Genomic DNA, 15,561 nt, shown 5'->3' on the forward strand with positions numbered 1-15,561 from the left:
CCCCCCCCCCCCCCCCCCCCTCCCGGTGACAAAAACAAGAGGGTAGAGAAAACAAGAAACTTACAAATTTTAAGCCCACCTATCTCTTTCCTATATCTGTCCAATTACTAAAAGCTGTGGAAGGAAATGACATGGTATAAAAAACATGAATGTACTTCAATTCCTAAAAATTACAAAAAAGGAAGATTCCAAAGATAAACAAAAATAGATGAAAGGGAAGAGCTTTACAAGCAATCTTAGTCAATTGGGGTAAATACTCTTGTGGTTCTGGTTTATGATAGCCTGACTCTACACAGATGTGTGTTAAATCCTCCAAAAGATATGCATTATTATTGGAGGGGTCCGAACAACTTAGCTATAGTGTTCACAACAAACTAATGAATTCAATATACATCTATGACTTAACACCATTGTTAAGTGATTGATCAGAGTTCTATATTTGTTAGTTCACTAGAGAAGACTATATACTGAATTTACGTTCTCAGCTTATCCAAAGAAATGATATTATGTGCTTTCATTTCATTTTTCTTTCAGAAACTCAGCAGAGTTTCTATTCTTTTCATTCAGGGTCGTTTGGTTTGGAAGCAAGTTATGCAAATGCAAGTATTGTAATGCAGATATTTATTCTTATCGAGTGTTTAAACTAAGTAACTTAAAATAACAAGGGGAGAGGCTAAATCTAAAATTAAAATGCCAAAAAAAGCAAACCATAAAGAACTAGAGGATATTCCTGGAGGTTACATGTTTGTGGTTCATCATTCTGCTCTTTAAAAGGATGCCCATGCTGCTCCAGTCTCCGGCATCTCCGGAAGGAACAGGTTCACTGTTGAACTAGGCTGGAAAAAGCCAAGCTTTTCCAGCAGTCTATTGAATAGTATGCCTGCTGCATAAGATACACCAGAAACCGTGAAGCCTAAAATAATGTAAGTTGATATAGTTTTGAAGTAAGGTTTAGGTGCTCTCTGAACATAGGCCTTTCCAGTAGCCAGCATTAAGACGCATACAAGTGAAGCTGCAGCAACTGCCACAATCTTGAGGTCCTTGTCATCACTTTTGCGGAATGAGAAGCCATAGGTTACGGGAGGCAATAGTCCAAATATAATATATGATAATATAACAAGTACAGCATGCAGTGTGAAGTTTTCTCTCCGGCCAAGTTGTTCTCGATACCTATCTACATGTTTTTCCATTATCTGATTGCTGGCTTGCTCGAAACGATCTCTTTTCAACTCCCAAAGCTGCAAGTTTTATGAATTCAGAATGGATACAGAAAATTGAACTGAAAACATGAGGAAGAAAAGATGCCCCCACAAATTGATTGATTTGAGTAAATTCTGGTAAGAAGGAAAACATGGCTTCAAAATGTGATAAAAAATTTCCCACCTATATTATAGCATCTTTAGTCCCTCAAATGAAGAGGTTGGCCAAAGCTTCAGGTTAAATGGTTCTTCTATGCCATTGCTAGGACCTAATTATTTTTTTTATAACCATGGTGTTCGGGAATGCTTGCGTGGACCTCGACTAATTCTACGAGATATCTGTCACCTCCTATTAGCAACAAGTACCAAGTAACTCTGTCCACCAAGGTTAAAACAAATGGGAATAAATCACCTAGTGTTTGTCTCTGCTAGGAATTGAACATGAGAATAAATCACCTAGTGTTTTGTCTTTGCTGAGAATTGAACCTAAGACTTCATGGTGCTCAACCCACTTCATTGACCACTAGGCCACACCCTTGGGTGCAGCTACGACCTAATTTTTGTTGGAGAGTGCTCGTCTCCCCTAGGTAAATAATTCGTTCATAAGAAATCCAACAACAACATACTCAATGTAATCCCACAAGTTGGGTTTGGGGAGGATAGAGTGTAGGCAAACCTTTATCCCTATCATGGGAGGTAGAGAGGTTTCTAATATACCCTCGGCTCCAAGAAAAGCATATTAAAGCAGATGGAAAAACATAATCGGAAGTGAAGAAATCATGGTAAAATGCTAAAGCCAACTTACATTGTGGAAAATGATGAAAAGTCCACCAAACAGATTAGCCATTGCTAGAACTAAAATGTTCACTGCAGTAAGACATGAAGATACCATCAAAACCAGAAGAAAATTTAAAAGACAAAGTAGGGAGCCAGAGCCTTTTATAAAAGTGGTTTATTTTTCTCAAATAAATTTTAGATGTTCAAGAAGATGGAATACATCCATAGCAAAATCAAATTGTAATTGACCAAGAAAATCACTTACAAGTTTTTTAATTAGCCTAAAGTCAAATTGTACTATTAATCCATATAAACAAGATTTATTTCTTGGCTAAGTTTGTCAGAGGCACTATTCCCACACCAGTGAGGGTAAATGAATAAATACTTCTGAAAATTCAGATAAAGCATAAAATTCAGATAAAGCATCAGTTGAGTAATTGAACTATGTTATGGATGATTGAAACATGATAATACTACATATCTCTTACATGTAGTCGTGTCACCACCAGTAGCAGACGCTACAACGCTTAAGCTTGTAATTGACTCAGCTAAACCCCCAAATATAATGCTTTTAATGATCTCAATTTTGTAACCATCTGCACCATCAGTTGCCTGTCCTTCAACAGATTGGATATGAGTATCTAGATTTGCTGAAGCTGTTTCTCTAGTTTCATGCCCTGCTTCCACAGTTATAATAGTATCGTTGCCTGCTACACAATTGATTCAAGAAATCTAAGCTACATAAAACTCCATTTTACAAAGTAGTAGTGCTGAGAATATGCACTATCATCTTTATTCAACCTCTCTTCAGCATAATCACATAATTTATTCAACATAAAAACACAACAATCCTACTAGCCTAGTTCTTCTTTTACGAAAGATACTGATAGCGGAGGTTCAGCACTAGCCACTAAGTATAGGCTGTGCTTGGCAGTCCAAGCATTTGGATTGATAGTATGGTAGAAGATGATACATCAGATTATGGATTTTTCCATTTTCAAAATCAATCAACTTTATACATCAACAAGTGTAATGATTCCATGGTTAACAGTGCTTCAACTCTTTGGACATACTTTTTCATCGACTCACAGCTTTAGGAGAGAGCTTACTAGGAAGCTTACAAGTGGTGAGAGGCTAATGAAAAAGACTTTCTCAACAATCTCTGATCCATAATTGCAACCAGATTTATGTACAGTCACCATAAAGTATTACAATGAAATATGTCCAGTTCTTACCTGCAATGTTATTTGCAGCTGCTTCCACAGAAATGTTGGGGATGTTATCCAGCTTATCTTGAATTGATAAAGCATCCTTTACCGATGAAATCAAGTCATGCTCATCAACGTTTAAAGGCTGCTTTGAGTGGATCTCTATATTGGTCTTTGTGATGGTATGCTGAGAAACTTCATAGTGATGGGCGCCGTCTGTCAATGAAAGGGCGACATAGTAATTGGCAGCAAAGCAATCAAATCAAACACTAGTAAGGCAGCATAAAGGCAAAAAACTTTTCTCAAGCTAACACCACTATACCACAGATGACAAGTCGATGAGAGTGCAACAAAAAAACTTCATTCCGAACCAATATTTAGCAGATAAATGGAATTGCTCTTTTTAGCGCAAATAATTACACGAATACAAAAGATTAAGTGCCTAAATTCCTACGAACTAAATTGGAAATTAAAGCTTCAGGTGACGGGGAAACACTTATTCAAGAGATAACCTATTTCAGGCAAACCATTCAGGATTTCGCCATTCATAACACTCTGTTCGCATCTTACAACAATTTTTAGCTCAGTATTGACAAATATGCAAGTAATTATGAGCTTGTAACCAGAGAACTAAGAGCAGGTTTAATGACATACCTTCACTACTAGGTTGAAACTTATTGTCATTGTTTGCCACCAGAGATTCAGAGGAAAGCATGGCTTCAATATGTTGCACATGTTCTTGAGGGATTTCTGTCAAAAAATTGGGTTTCGCATTTCCATAGCCGTTGAGTGCAAAAGCTGTGGTTGCTGAAGACAGAAAGGACTCATTATTTGTTTATTCACATGAAGCCAAGTAGGAGCTGAATCCAATTATGATTATTGGAGTATTATATAATGGACAGGTCATTGTGATTACATCCAAGTTAGTCAACAAAGCAAAAAGGATCTTTTTCTTTTTTCAAATATAAAATAAAGAGAAAACACTTTTTTCTTGGTGGGGCATGTGAAAATTGAAAATTGCCCCTAAAGTAATGCACATTGAGTAAAAATAACATTTCTTTTCAAAAAAATGTAATGAAATTTTATGCTAACAGTAGCACCCAGACAGTGCAATGAGTAGTACAACTACTTGCTATATGCATCTCAGATTCTCAGCACAACAGCTACATGAGAAGATAACATTTCTATTACCATTGACTGACCACTGAAATAGTTGAGGGAAGTTGAGGCAAATCCATTTCTTTTTCTTTTTTTAGCAAGGTTGAGGTAGAATGTTCAAAAAGGGCAACACATTACATGTTCTGAATTGAAATTAGCATGAGCAGACATTGTTTTTTCAGTAAAATCTTCTTAATAGAGTAAATTTCATACTAGAAACAATACCTGGATCTTTATTTAGTATTGCCACATCAGATTTTAAGTCCGTCTCTGATTTCTCAATAGTTAGAGACTCCTCCTTTGTTGAAGTTATCAGAAGCTTTAGTTCATTTTGTTGAGATGCTGGCAGACTTTCCTGCACAAGATTTCCATTACTAGATTGAATTTTTCCACCGGGTCTCAACAGCTCATCCTTCTTATCACTAGGTGCTGGCAGACTTTCCTGCACAAGATTTCCATTGCTAACTTGAATTCTGCCAGTGTTTCTTAACAGCTCATCATTCTTATCATTTCCTTGAACTTCATTAGAAGAAGCTGAGACACTTGGCTGATTATAGGTCTCTGAATCAAAGATGTCAAGGACAGAACCTGCTGCACAAGAGAAAACAAAATCGTAAAGAAAAAAGTGCAGGAAAATGCACCAAGGAGCAGAAAGATCTGATGGCAAATAAGTAATTAGACATAATGCAAAATCGGATCACTAAACTTATCTACTCATCCATGTTATGGATGCTTTTTGACGTGATCACAAGCAAAGGCTATTTCTTTAACTATCTGTGACAAGCAAAAGATTTAAATCCTTACACTCCCTCATTTTAAGTACTCACAGTCCGACACGATTTTACTTTACATCAGCTATTTCATTCAACCACATGGAAAAGAAACACAAGAAACATTTCTTAGTGGTAACTTCTGTGTGGTTATCAGATATGTCATTCTAATAAGAAATGCTTCTTGTGTTTCTTTACCATGATGTTCACATAAATTTCAGCAGGGCCCGTGTTAAACCTGAATTGTGTACTTAGTTTACAGATTCTTCATTTTAATATTTTCTGGAAAATAATGTAGCACTGACAAAGAGATACAAGCNCTGTGACAAGCAAAAGATTTAAATCCTTACAGTCACTCATTTTAAGTACTCACAGTCCGACATGATTTTACTTTACATCAGCTATATTTCATTCAACCACATGGAAAAGAAACACAAGAAACATTTCTTATTGGTAACTTCTTTGTGGTTATCAGATATTTCATTCTAATAAGAAATGCTTCTTGTGTTTCTTTACCATGATGTTCACATAAATTCCAGCAGGGCCTGTGTTAAACCTGAATTGGTGTACTTAGTTTACAGATTCTTCATTTTAATATTTACTAGAAAATAATATAGTGCTGACAAAGAGATGCAAGCATGGGAATTTGGCATGCCCTTTAAAAGAAAGCCTAGAGGAGCACGGGTAGTGTATTATATTCAAGCTATAGAAGCATAGCTGCATAAAACATGCACAATAATAGCTAAAATCAATGCATAGATGGATATGGCTCAAAAAGGTTTTCAATGAAGTCACAGTAACATGATACATTTGTTTTCCCTTTAAAAAACAAAGGTGAACATCTTTACTGTACCTTCTCGACTCTTTGTTGCATTCTCTGATTTACCCACTGTATCAATCACCATTTTCCCTTTCATATTTGCATCTTGGTTCTTTGATCCTAAAATTTTCCCTCCAGCTTCCTGAGTGATTTCACTGCTGGAATATGCAGGTGGGGCTGATGGCATAAGTACTCCAGAATCATTTTTCACTGCACTTGCCCCAATACCACTTCCTGCATGCGAAAGGCCATCAATTTAAACAGCATGATAATCTTTAAATTTTCACTACGTTAAGCAATGCAATGACCAGAACTGGCCATAAGTTCATCCTATTGCTTTACACAGAGAATGTCATTTGGGAACCTCTTTCTAGCTAGGAGTTTTAGCTTCTATTGGATTTGCAACATGTCATACCGAACTAAAATCCAGCCTCATAACTTTTTCACTGTCAACTCCACATATTTATTTCAACAACATGGCAGAAGTAGAGTTACCACCTATAAAAAGTACCTCACTTACAATGGTCTTTTACTTAATAAGGTATGTGTTACTCTCTCCGTTTCACTGTCTTAGTTACTCTCTGGACAGTCGAAGGATATTTTCTTCAATTTTTTCAAATACTTTCTAAATATTTTGAATTGTTAACTATTGAGACTTAAAGTACTTTTTATGTAGTTTCTAAATATGTAAATTTTGTTTCAAAAAATTGGAAGGTTCTATGTCCGAACTCACACCTAACAGTAGTTAGTTTGACCCCCGTACTCCGAACTAAAAGAAACAAATTGAAACAGGGGGAGTATTTAAAAAAATAAAAAAAATAAAAAACGTACCAAGAAGGTGCTGTTGGAACAAAGAGTAAACAAAAATAAGATAGACTCTCTTTTGCTAAATCTCTTGCCCATTTGAAGAATCCATCATTGACTCTATGTCATTTACATCATCCCCTTTCCCCCAATACTTTAAACTGTAAAAACATCTGAACTAAACAATTGAAATGTTTCCAATATCAAGGTATTGCTTTACGATCAATCAATTACAGCTCTAAAACGTACCAGACTAGTATGAAAAGCATCTCAATGCATTTTGTGGTCTTTCTTCTTTTTCTTTTTTCTGAAAGAAATTTGTAGATAGATGCTACTTTGTGTAGAGTTGGAATTTATAATGCTCGTTAGGTAAACACAATAGGAAAAAGAAATAGAAGTGGAAAACTCAGTACCTTGCTCAACTGGTGCTTTTCCCTTATCTAATCCGAAGATAGGGGAGAACCATTTTTTGTTCTTTGTAGGTGTCTGTGTCTGTTCACCTTTGACATTTTCTTTAGCACCTTTGTCTCCAAAAAATCGGAACAGTTTGAATCCATTCCCTGAAAGTTTGAAAAAAGGGTCATTTCTAAGTTAATCTCAGTCACCAAAAACAAAAATTGCATGCAATCTTGACTAATTATTGAATTTGTTTGAGTGTATTTGCTGAGTACCAACCAGAGTCTGTCCCCAACAGAATGCAACAGATTGAGACTACAATACAGCTCCTTTTTGAATGGTAATTCTTGCAAACTATACACTACCGGGTAGACTGTTTTACATTCACAAGCACATGGATTAAGGAGAAGAACCACTTCTTTCTATACGATCTACATCTAAAAAAAACAATTCCGGTTCCACTTAAAAGAAAAAAATTAACACCAACATCATATGTAATTCAAAGATCTCGCGATGATATAGTATATGCTATTATAAAACATGATCACAAGTGTCTGGAACTCTTCAAGTAAAAGAAGAGTATAATTCATTTTAAACATTATATCAGCTAACCCCAAGCCAAATATTGAAGGCCAATTTCTTTTCTTTAGTTTTTGTTCATTTTTCACTCCTCTTCCTCCAAAAAGAGAAGTTTTGACCGGCTTTCATGAGTCCTGAAGGAAAGAAGATGAAGCCATTCCATTATGTAGCTATAAGCAAAAGTAATAAGTTATCGACCTATTTTAGCTTCTATTGGGCCTGCTAGATTACCAAACAATGGATAACTCTGAAATAACAATATACACAGATATTTGAGCAAGGTATATTCATGTCATTGCACATGAAACAGTTCACTATAAACTGCATTGCGATGACAAGCGGCAACCAGATTTTATGTTGACTTGCAAGGTAATGCAAAGGTTTGTACCTGCTGGAATAAAAAAACTGAAGCATGATAAGCATCTGAATAGCTCTGGCTCTCTATCAGGCTGGTAGTCATCCACTGCCAATGGTGGAGTACCATCAAGAGAACAGTCAGCTCCATCACGTACTTCATCATCAGCTGCCTGTGCATGACTAGCATCCACTTTGGAATCAACTATAACTTCAGGTTTGACACGTTTGACATCATCACCAGAAACCTGAATTTTACGTTTTCTTTTACGAAGAATAACCCTCTTAGTAATGCATGACTTGCAATTAGGGCAATAAAGATCATGTGTATTCTGCTTCTGAAGTACATTCTCAACATCAAAATCTTTTACAGCAGTGTCACTGTCATCTATCAGGTCAGGGTCTGCACTTTCTATTTCATCAATGGCCGTGGACTTATGAACAATGCTGTGATCTTCTGAAAGATTTTTGGAAAACTGAACACTGGAACTTGATGAGTTGTAACTCTTCAAATATCCATTAAGGTGAATGTCTAGAGTAGCACTCTCCTGAACTCCTTCATCTCCTGGAATTTTATCGATCTTCTCCTTTATGGAAGGTGTAGAAATGAAGTTACTATCTGCATGCATATGAAAAATTCAACTCTTCACTTCAAATGACTTTTCCAACTCTCAAAATCTAGACGGAAGCACAAACGTGAATCTGAAACTCAACTTGAAAAACATGTTCAAACAATTAATCAGGACAAGAACTTTAAAATTTTCTGCCATTCACAAGAGAAAACTAGTTAAACATCGAAGTTTTAACTGAAGTTCACCAAATTTGCTTAGCTGAAAACCAATATCACAATCAATCAATAGACTGGGTAAGATTATAGTCATATAGGATAAATCATAATACAGGAAAAAACAGAACACATGGAGACTGAGGACCTTAGAATTGAAACTATAACCCTGCTGCCCCATGTAAAGAGATAATGTAGTGGAATAGATAGAGAAATTCATAGACCTAGGAGGATTGATAAGGGGGATAGAGATGATGACCCATTCATTCTTTAATGGAAAAGGGAACAGGCAGAGCTGCGGCTATCAGGAATGGGTGAGAGACAATTACTAAAAACGCCAACTATCTACGAATGACCATGATTGGATGCCAATCGACGAGATGAACCTACGAAAGATTTCAAGTCCAGACTATGATGATTGGCATCCTTACTTATGCAGCGAAATTGAGTTGATGGAGTAGTAAGTGCCGTTGAGTTATTCTCTTCAGTATCGCCTTCTCTCATCGTTAAAGGAGCCGCTAAAAATTACTAAAATAATGGCTTTCACGATGCAAATGTACAGGCAAAATAGCCTGAAACCATAAGGAGCAAGGAGAAAAAGGACACACTTATAATATTTGCTTGCAGCCTATCATGTAGCATTTGCAGATGTTAGAACCATTCAGCACATTGAAAGTAGATTCTGCGATTGTGCTACTCCTTAAATATCCATAGAAACTGTTCTGTTAATTGACAACATCACTTTTCTACCAGTCATGGTTGTTTTGTTAAAATCAAAGTATCAACTGACCTTTGCTTCCCCTCTGATCTAACATTGGGTAATTAATCAGCTTATCCAAGTAGCCCCTAGGAATCTTTGTCCAACCAATATCTAGGCTTTTGCCTTGCAAAGTCCAACTGCAGGTTCGACACTTCCATATTCCTTCAATCAAACAGAAAGAATGATTGCAAAAATTGCATGTTGTGCCTAATGCATGAGAAAACGAGGTTGATTCATCTAAGTGGTTCAAAAACAAGGCATAGATGTTATTTTAAAACATTTTGTAGGGGACTACTGGTGGATCTCTATATCTACTACTAGAACATACATAATCAGTCACTTGAAAATAGCATCCAGTTCTTGCCAGCAGATGAACACAAGCAGTGGCAGTACTTCTAATGCCAAGTTGATATCTTATTAGGAAAAAACTGAATCTAAATACTATGTCATTGAAGGATCTCATAGTTAAAGAGAGTTCAATGCTTACTCACACTTCACTCAAGCACCCAGACTGCAAGTGTCTGCAGAGATTCCATTTAAGTGTAAACTTTGTTCAGCTATAGTCTGAATGTTTGAAGGTCTTACTCATTAGCAGTCACTATGGACATGGATCTTCAACACGAGTCCTTGTGGAGGGTTAACTTCTCTGGAGGCATTAACCTATGATCTTCTGCTCTCAACGGAACTCCCCCAAATGAATAGCTATCAAACTTTACCCAACATGGACTAGCTAATTCTACACACAGTCACACCTAATCTACTATTCTTTAAACTCCCTCCATTTCAAATTAATTGAATTGTTGAGACATTTTTCATTTTTCAAATTAACTTAATTGTTCAATTTTCAAGACTACTTTTAAAATGTTCTTCCAATTTTACCCTTTATTAGTTAGTATTGGAATTAGTTATTAATTAATGTTTAGTTATTGTAATCATAAATTTGACAATAATTAATAAGGGTAAAAATGAAAAATTATGCCTTAAGTTATGTCTTAATCTTCTTTTCTTGAAGGGTGTGAAACACCTCAACAATTCAATTAATTTGAAATGGAGGGAGTAAAAATATCAGTTGAGTCGAACATCTTGATCACAAAGGGATTAATTCATTTTAATGAATAGTGAATCTTCAAATTTCCCAGAAATGTTTGTCCTTTCTAAGGGATCTAGAAGAGAGTTAATCTCAGAAAGATTCCTCACCACAAATGTTGAAGACTAGACAACATATGGCAAAAAATTAAAGATACAAAGGAACAACTGTCCCACAGAAGAATTAAGCCTAAGACTAAGCAATAAAGTTCTCAACTCCATAAATGCAAAAGGAAACAAGTCCCTCACCTCAAGTAAGAAGCAAGAAGAGAATCAAGAAACGAAATATGCACATCCTCAAATTTCTAAGCAGAGTTATCCTTGAGAAATTTCACCCCATTGCCATAAACTTCAGAACAGTGACATATTTATGCAAACCACAAACCTTTATGATGCNAATTAGTTATTAAATAATGTTTAGTTATTGTAATCATAAATTTGACAATAATTAACAAGGGTAAAAATGGAAAATTATGCTTAATTTATGTCTTAATCTTCTTTTTTTAAAGGGTATGAAACACCTCACAATTCAATTAATTTGAAATGGACGGAGTAAAAATATCAGTTGAGTCAAACATCTTGATCACAAAGGGATTAATTCATTTTAAAGAATAGTGAATCTTCAAATATCCCAGAAAAGTTTGTCCTTTCTAAGGGATCTAGATGAGAGTTAATCTCAGAAAGATTCCTCACCACAAATGTTGAAGATTAGACAACATATGGCAAAAAATTAAAGATACAAAGGAACAACTGTCCCACAGAAGAATTAAGCCTAAGACTAAGCAATAAAGTTCTCAACTCCATAAATGCAAAAGGAAACAAGTCCCTCACCTCAAGTAAGAAGCAAGAAGAGAATCAAGAAACGAAATATGCACATCCTCAAATTTCTAAGCAGAGTTATCCTTGAGAAATTTCACCCCATTGCCATAAACTTCAGAACAGTGACATATTTATGCAAACCACAAACCTTTATGATGCATATATGCATACACAAACAAACAAACAAACATCTGTATTAATCAAAGGGTCCCTTTGCAGTACAGAAGAATTTTTTATTTTTTTTTTGAACTGAATCAATCAAATAAAGAAGAAATAGTTTCAGACAAGTAGGGTAAGACATGGAAGGAGTGGGGTTCAAAAGAGCTTTTCTATCACTACCCTGAATACTGTATACTTTACCCTACAAACCCAATGAAGAAGACATGTAAATAAACAGATCTTAAGAAAGAAGAATCAAGAGAGAATTTCAGAAGGATTTTAAGTACAAAAAAATGGTCAAAAACAGTTGATGTAATGTAATATATACCTTCATCTTTGTCATAATAGACAGAATGGCCTGAGCTGAAGGGCCCTTCTTCAGCTTCTGTTCCCTCTTCAACCCCATTAGTAGAAATCACAAGATGCTGCTTTGACTCTTTTTTAGGTTCAGTTCCCTCTTTAACCTCATTATTTGAAACTACAATATGCCGAATTGACTCTTCAGCTCCCTCTTCAACTTCAACCCCATTAGTAAAAGTCACAAGATGCTGTTTTGACTCTTCTTTAGCTTCAGTTCCCTCTTCAACCCCATTATTTGAAACTACTACAATCTGCTGAACTGAATCTTCTTTTGGTTCAGTTCTCTCTTCAACCCCATTGTTTGAAGCCACGATCTTCTGAACTGACTCTTCTTTTGGTTCAGTTCTCTCTTCAACCCCATTAATAGCCACAATCTTCTGAACTGACTCTTCTTTTGGTTCAGTTCCCTCTTCAACCCCATTATTTGAAGCTACAATCAGCTGAACTGACTCCTCTTTTAGTTTTGTTTCCCCTTGAACTTCAACTTCAACCCCATTATTTGAAAGTAAAATATGCTGAACAGACTCTTCTTTGGGTTTTGTTTCCTCTTCAATTTCAACCCCATTATAGGAATCTGAAATATGCTCCTCCTCTGACCTCTCCAGTTCATCATCAAGATCAGATTTTTCTGTTCCCTCTTCAACCCCATTATTGAAATCTGAAATATGCTCCTCTGACCTTTCTTGTTCATCATCAAGATCAGATTTTTCCTCAACCCCATTAATTGAAACTACAATATGTTCAAATAACTTATCTTTTGGCTCAGTTCCCTCTTCATCTTCAACCCCATTAATGGAATCTGAAAGCTTCTCCTCCTCTGACCTTTCTTGTTCATCACCAAGATCAGATTTTTCTGTTCCATTAGTCATCTTTAGGGTAGAATTTACATGCCCATTTGTCTCAATTTTCCCATTTGTCACTTCTTTAGTAACCTTAGAGCTTCTTACTTGAAGACCCCCTCCTCCTTCTTCAACTTCCATCTCATTTTGCTCCCATTTCCAATCTATTACCTCCATTCTTCAACCCCTCTAACCTTCACTTTTTATGGTCTTACTATAAATAGAAAGAAAAAGGAAGAAGATATTATTGAGGCACCGAATGCAAGTAGCAGATCACAACATATATTATATTTATTTATTTTCTTGAAATCATGAGCCAGTTGAGGCAGATGATAGTTACACAGAGAGAGTGGACTATAGACTTATCTGCAAAGAGTTGAGTCTTTATCTACCTCTCAACTTCAAAAGAAATAGTCGTAAAAATTATTATGTGAAATGCCATATATAAAGAGACTTAGTACTAAATTAAGTTAAAACTGAAAGTTGTTGAAGACCATATTTAAAGGGACCTCACCTTCTCAAGTTCCTAAGTTCGTCTGAGTTTATGTGACACATTTCTTTTTCTTCTTCTTTTTTTTATAAAAAAGAAAAAAAAGGTTGAGAATACATTTAAATGGTTAAAATGACTCATAAATACGCTCATTTAACTATTTAGACTAAAAATATCCTTCATCTTTATTTTTAGTTCAAATGATTCTCTGCTTTCACCTTTTAATCTAAAAATACTCTCAACTCAAATTTAATAATTTAATCATTTTATTTATTTTTAATATTTTTTTATTTATTAATATTAGCTCATCGCAAAATATTTAAGTCTAACGTAAAATAAAATAAAAATTTATTGAGTAAAATAAAAAATAAAATTCTTAAAATTATAGGTCATAAGATTTTTACTATCACACAAATATATAATATTTAATTAAAATCATGAATTTCAAGAAAAAATTATTTTTATTTAATTTTTTATAATAAATTAAATAATGCAACGGCATTTAAAAGGAAACAAGTACTACACAGTTCACACTTCCCAGCTCTCAACATCACAATAAAATCTCGTGATGCACGTGTTTATATTTCACTTTTCTCTAACCTACGGCGTTAAATTGATGTGGTTTTGTTTTGATTTATTTTAATATGGAGTTTTAAAAAAAAAAAATATATATATATATATATATATATATATATATAATTTTAAATTTAAAAAATATGTTAAATATATTAAGATGTTCATTAATTTTGTAATCTTAAATATATCATATAAAAAATTTAAAATTGTTAAGAAAAAAAAATATATATATATATATAAAAATTTATTTTAAATGGAAAAAAAATTAGATCAAATAAATTAACATTGGGACTTGGGAGTATGTAAATCTTTCTGGCATCTTATTTTCCTTCTTTTTAGGCACTTATTTTCATTGTTTTTTTCTTCTCAAATAATTATGCCATAGCCAGAAAAGTGAGAAATACTGAACCACAAATTTAATTTGTCGTTTTTTTCTTTTCCAGATAAAAGGACAGAGGGGAAAAAGGAACCCTTACTACTTGGGTGGAAGATACTGACTTTATTTTAAAAGTTTTTATTTTTAATATAAGTAATTTACATAGTGACTTTATTATAAAAAATATATTAAAATAAGTAGTTTGCTAATAAAATATAGAGTAGTACTTAACTCGTATTGGAGAAAGAAAAACATAACACATGGCAAGAGTTGGATCCCATAAATTTATAAACATTTCAAGTGCTATTTTAGCTACCACCTTGCTTACACTATAATTCTTTTTAATTGTAGCTATCTTATTTAAGACTCTTTTTCTTTGTTTAGAAAGCTTTAAAACAACTCAAATTAAATTATCACTTATTACAAAAAATTTAATAAAGGAAATAAGTTAATAGTTTAGTTCGTGCGAAGCGTAAAATTCAGTAGCATCCATAGATGTTTTATATAGGAAGGATGATGATTGATATTTTTGACAAAATTCACCGGAACTTAACTCAACATAAAGTTATCCTGCAAAAAGAAATAAATATTTATATATATTTTGCAAATTTCTCAATATATATAGAATTTATGGATTGGACAAATATTATTGAATTCAGGTGCCTATCATATAAATATATCCATGCATATGGTTGAACATTGAAAAACACAATAATATAGATTAATGGGTCTAATTTTTTTTATATATATCATTTAAAAACATAACATAATCTCAAAATTAAGTCATAAAATTAGATCTTCCCAGACCAATTCTTTCAGCAAATGTAGGAGCCAACAACTTCAAATGAAATATTAATTAGTGCAATATATCAATAAGATTAATGTTGTGACATTTTCAATGGATATGGGTCCTTATCTACTTGTAGCTCTCTATATATTATTAAATTAACATTAATTAATGATGAGATGAAAATGTAAACTCCAAAGTTTCACCATCAAATGCACTCACATTTCATCATCAATGCTAATACCACTTTACGTGCGTATTAATCTGTTTTCCTATTCATTTTTATTTGTTTACTATCTTAAAAATAAATATTTATTAAAATATTATTTTATATAATAAAACTATCATACTATTTATTACTTTTTTTAAAAAAAAATGTGTTAATTTAATATTGAACAATCAAAAATAAACAGAGAAATCAAATACGTTATCTTAGGCTAGTTGACGATTTCCAACATTT

The 15,561-nt window shown here is 34.0% G+C and overlaps 1 protein-coding gene across 4 annotated transcripts; it reads right to left on the bottom strand.

The window, feature by feature from the left end:
- Positions 1-604: 604 nt before the first annotated feature.
- Positions 605-13,231, bottom strand: LOC125857924 (uncharacterized). Of its 4 annotated transcripts, none has more exons than XM_049537581.1 (11): positions 12,002-13,231; positions 9,640-9,771; positions 8,100-8,684; positions 7,150-7,296; positions 5,966-6,166; positions 4,568-4,930; positions 3,839-3,991; positions 3,212-3,400; positions 2,465-2,686; positions 2,005-2,066; positions 605-1,238 (listed from the first exon to the last, which is right to left on the bottom strand). In XM_049537581.1, the coding sequence occupies exons 1-11, from the start codon at positions 13,047-13,049 to the stop codon at positions 768-770; spliced, it is 3,573 nt and encodes a 1,190-aa protein (XP_049393538.1). In that variant the 5' UTR covers positions 13,050-13,231; the 3' UTR covers positions 605-767. The 4 variants fall into 4 exon arrangements, with proteins under 4 accessions (XP_049393538.1, XP_049393536.1, XP_049393537.1 ...); XM_049537579.1 differs by having other exon boundaries at positions 4,568-4,933; positions 12,002-13,229; XM_049537580.1 differs by having other exon boundaries at positions 2,465-2,683; positions 4,568-4,933; positions 12,002-13,228.
- Between the last annotated feature and the right edge of the window lie 2,330 nt (positions 13,232-15,561).

The sequence above is a fragment of the Solanum stenotomum genome, chromosome 3 (genome assembly GCF_019186545.1).
Source record: "Solanum stenotomum isolate F172 chromosome 3, ASM1918654v1, whole genome shotgun sequence".
Taxonomy (NCBI): domain Eukaryota; kingdom Viridiplantae; phylum Streptophyta; class Magnoliopsida; order Solanales; family Solanaceae; genus Solanum; species Solanum stenotomum.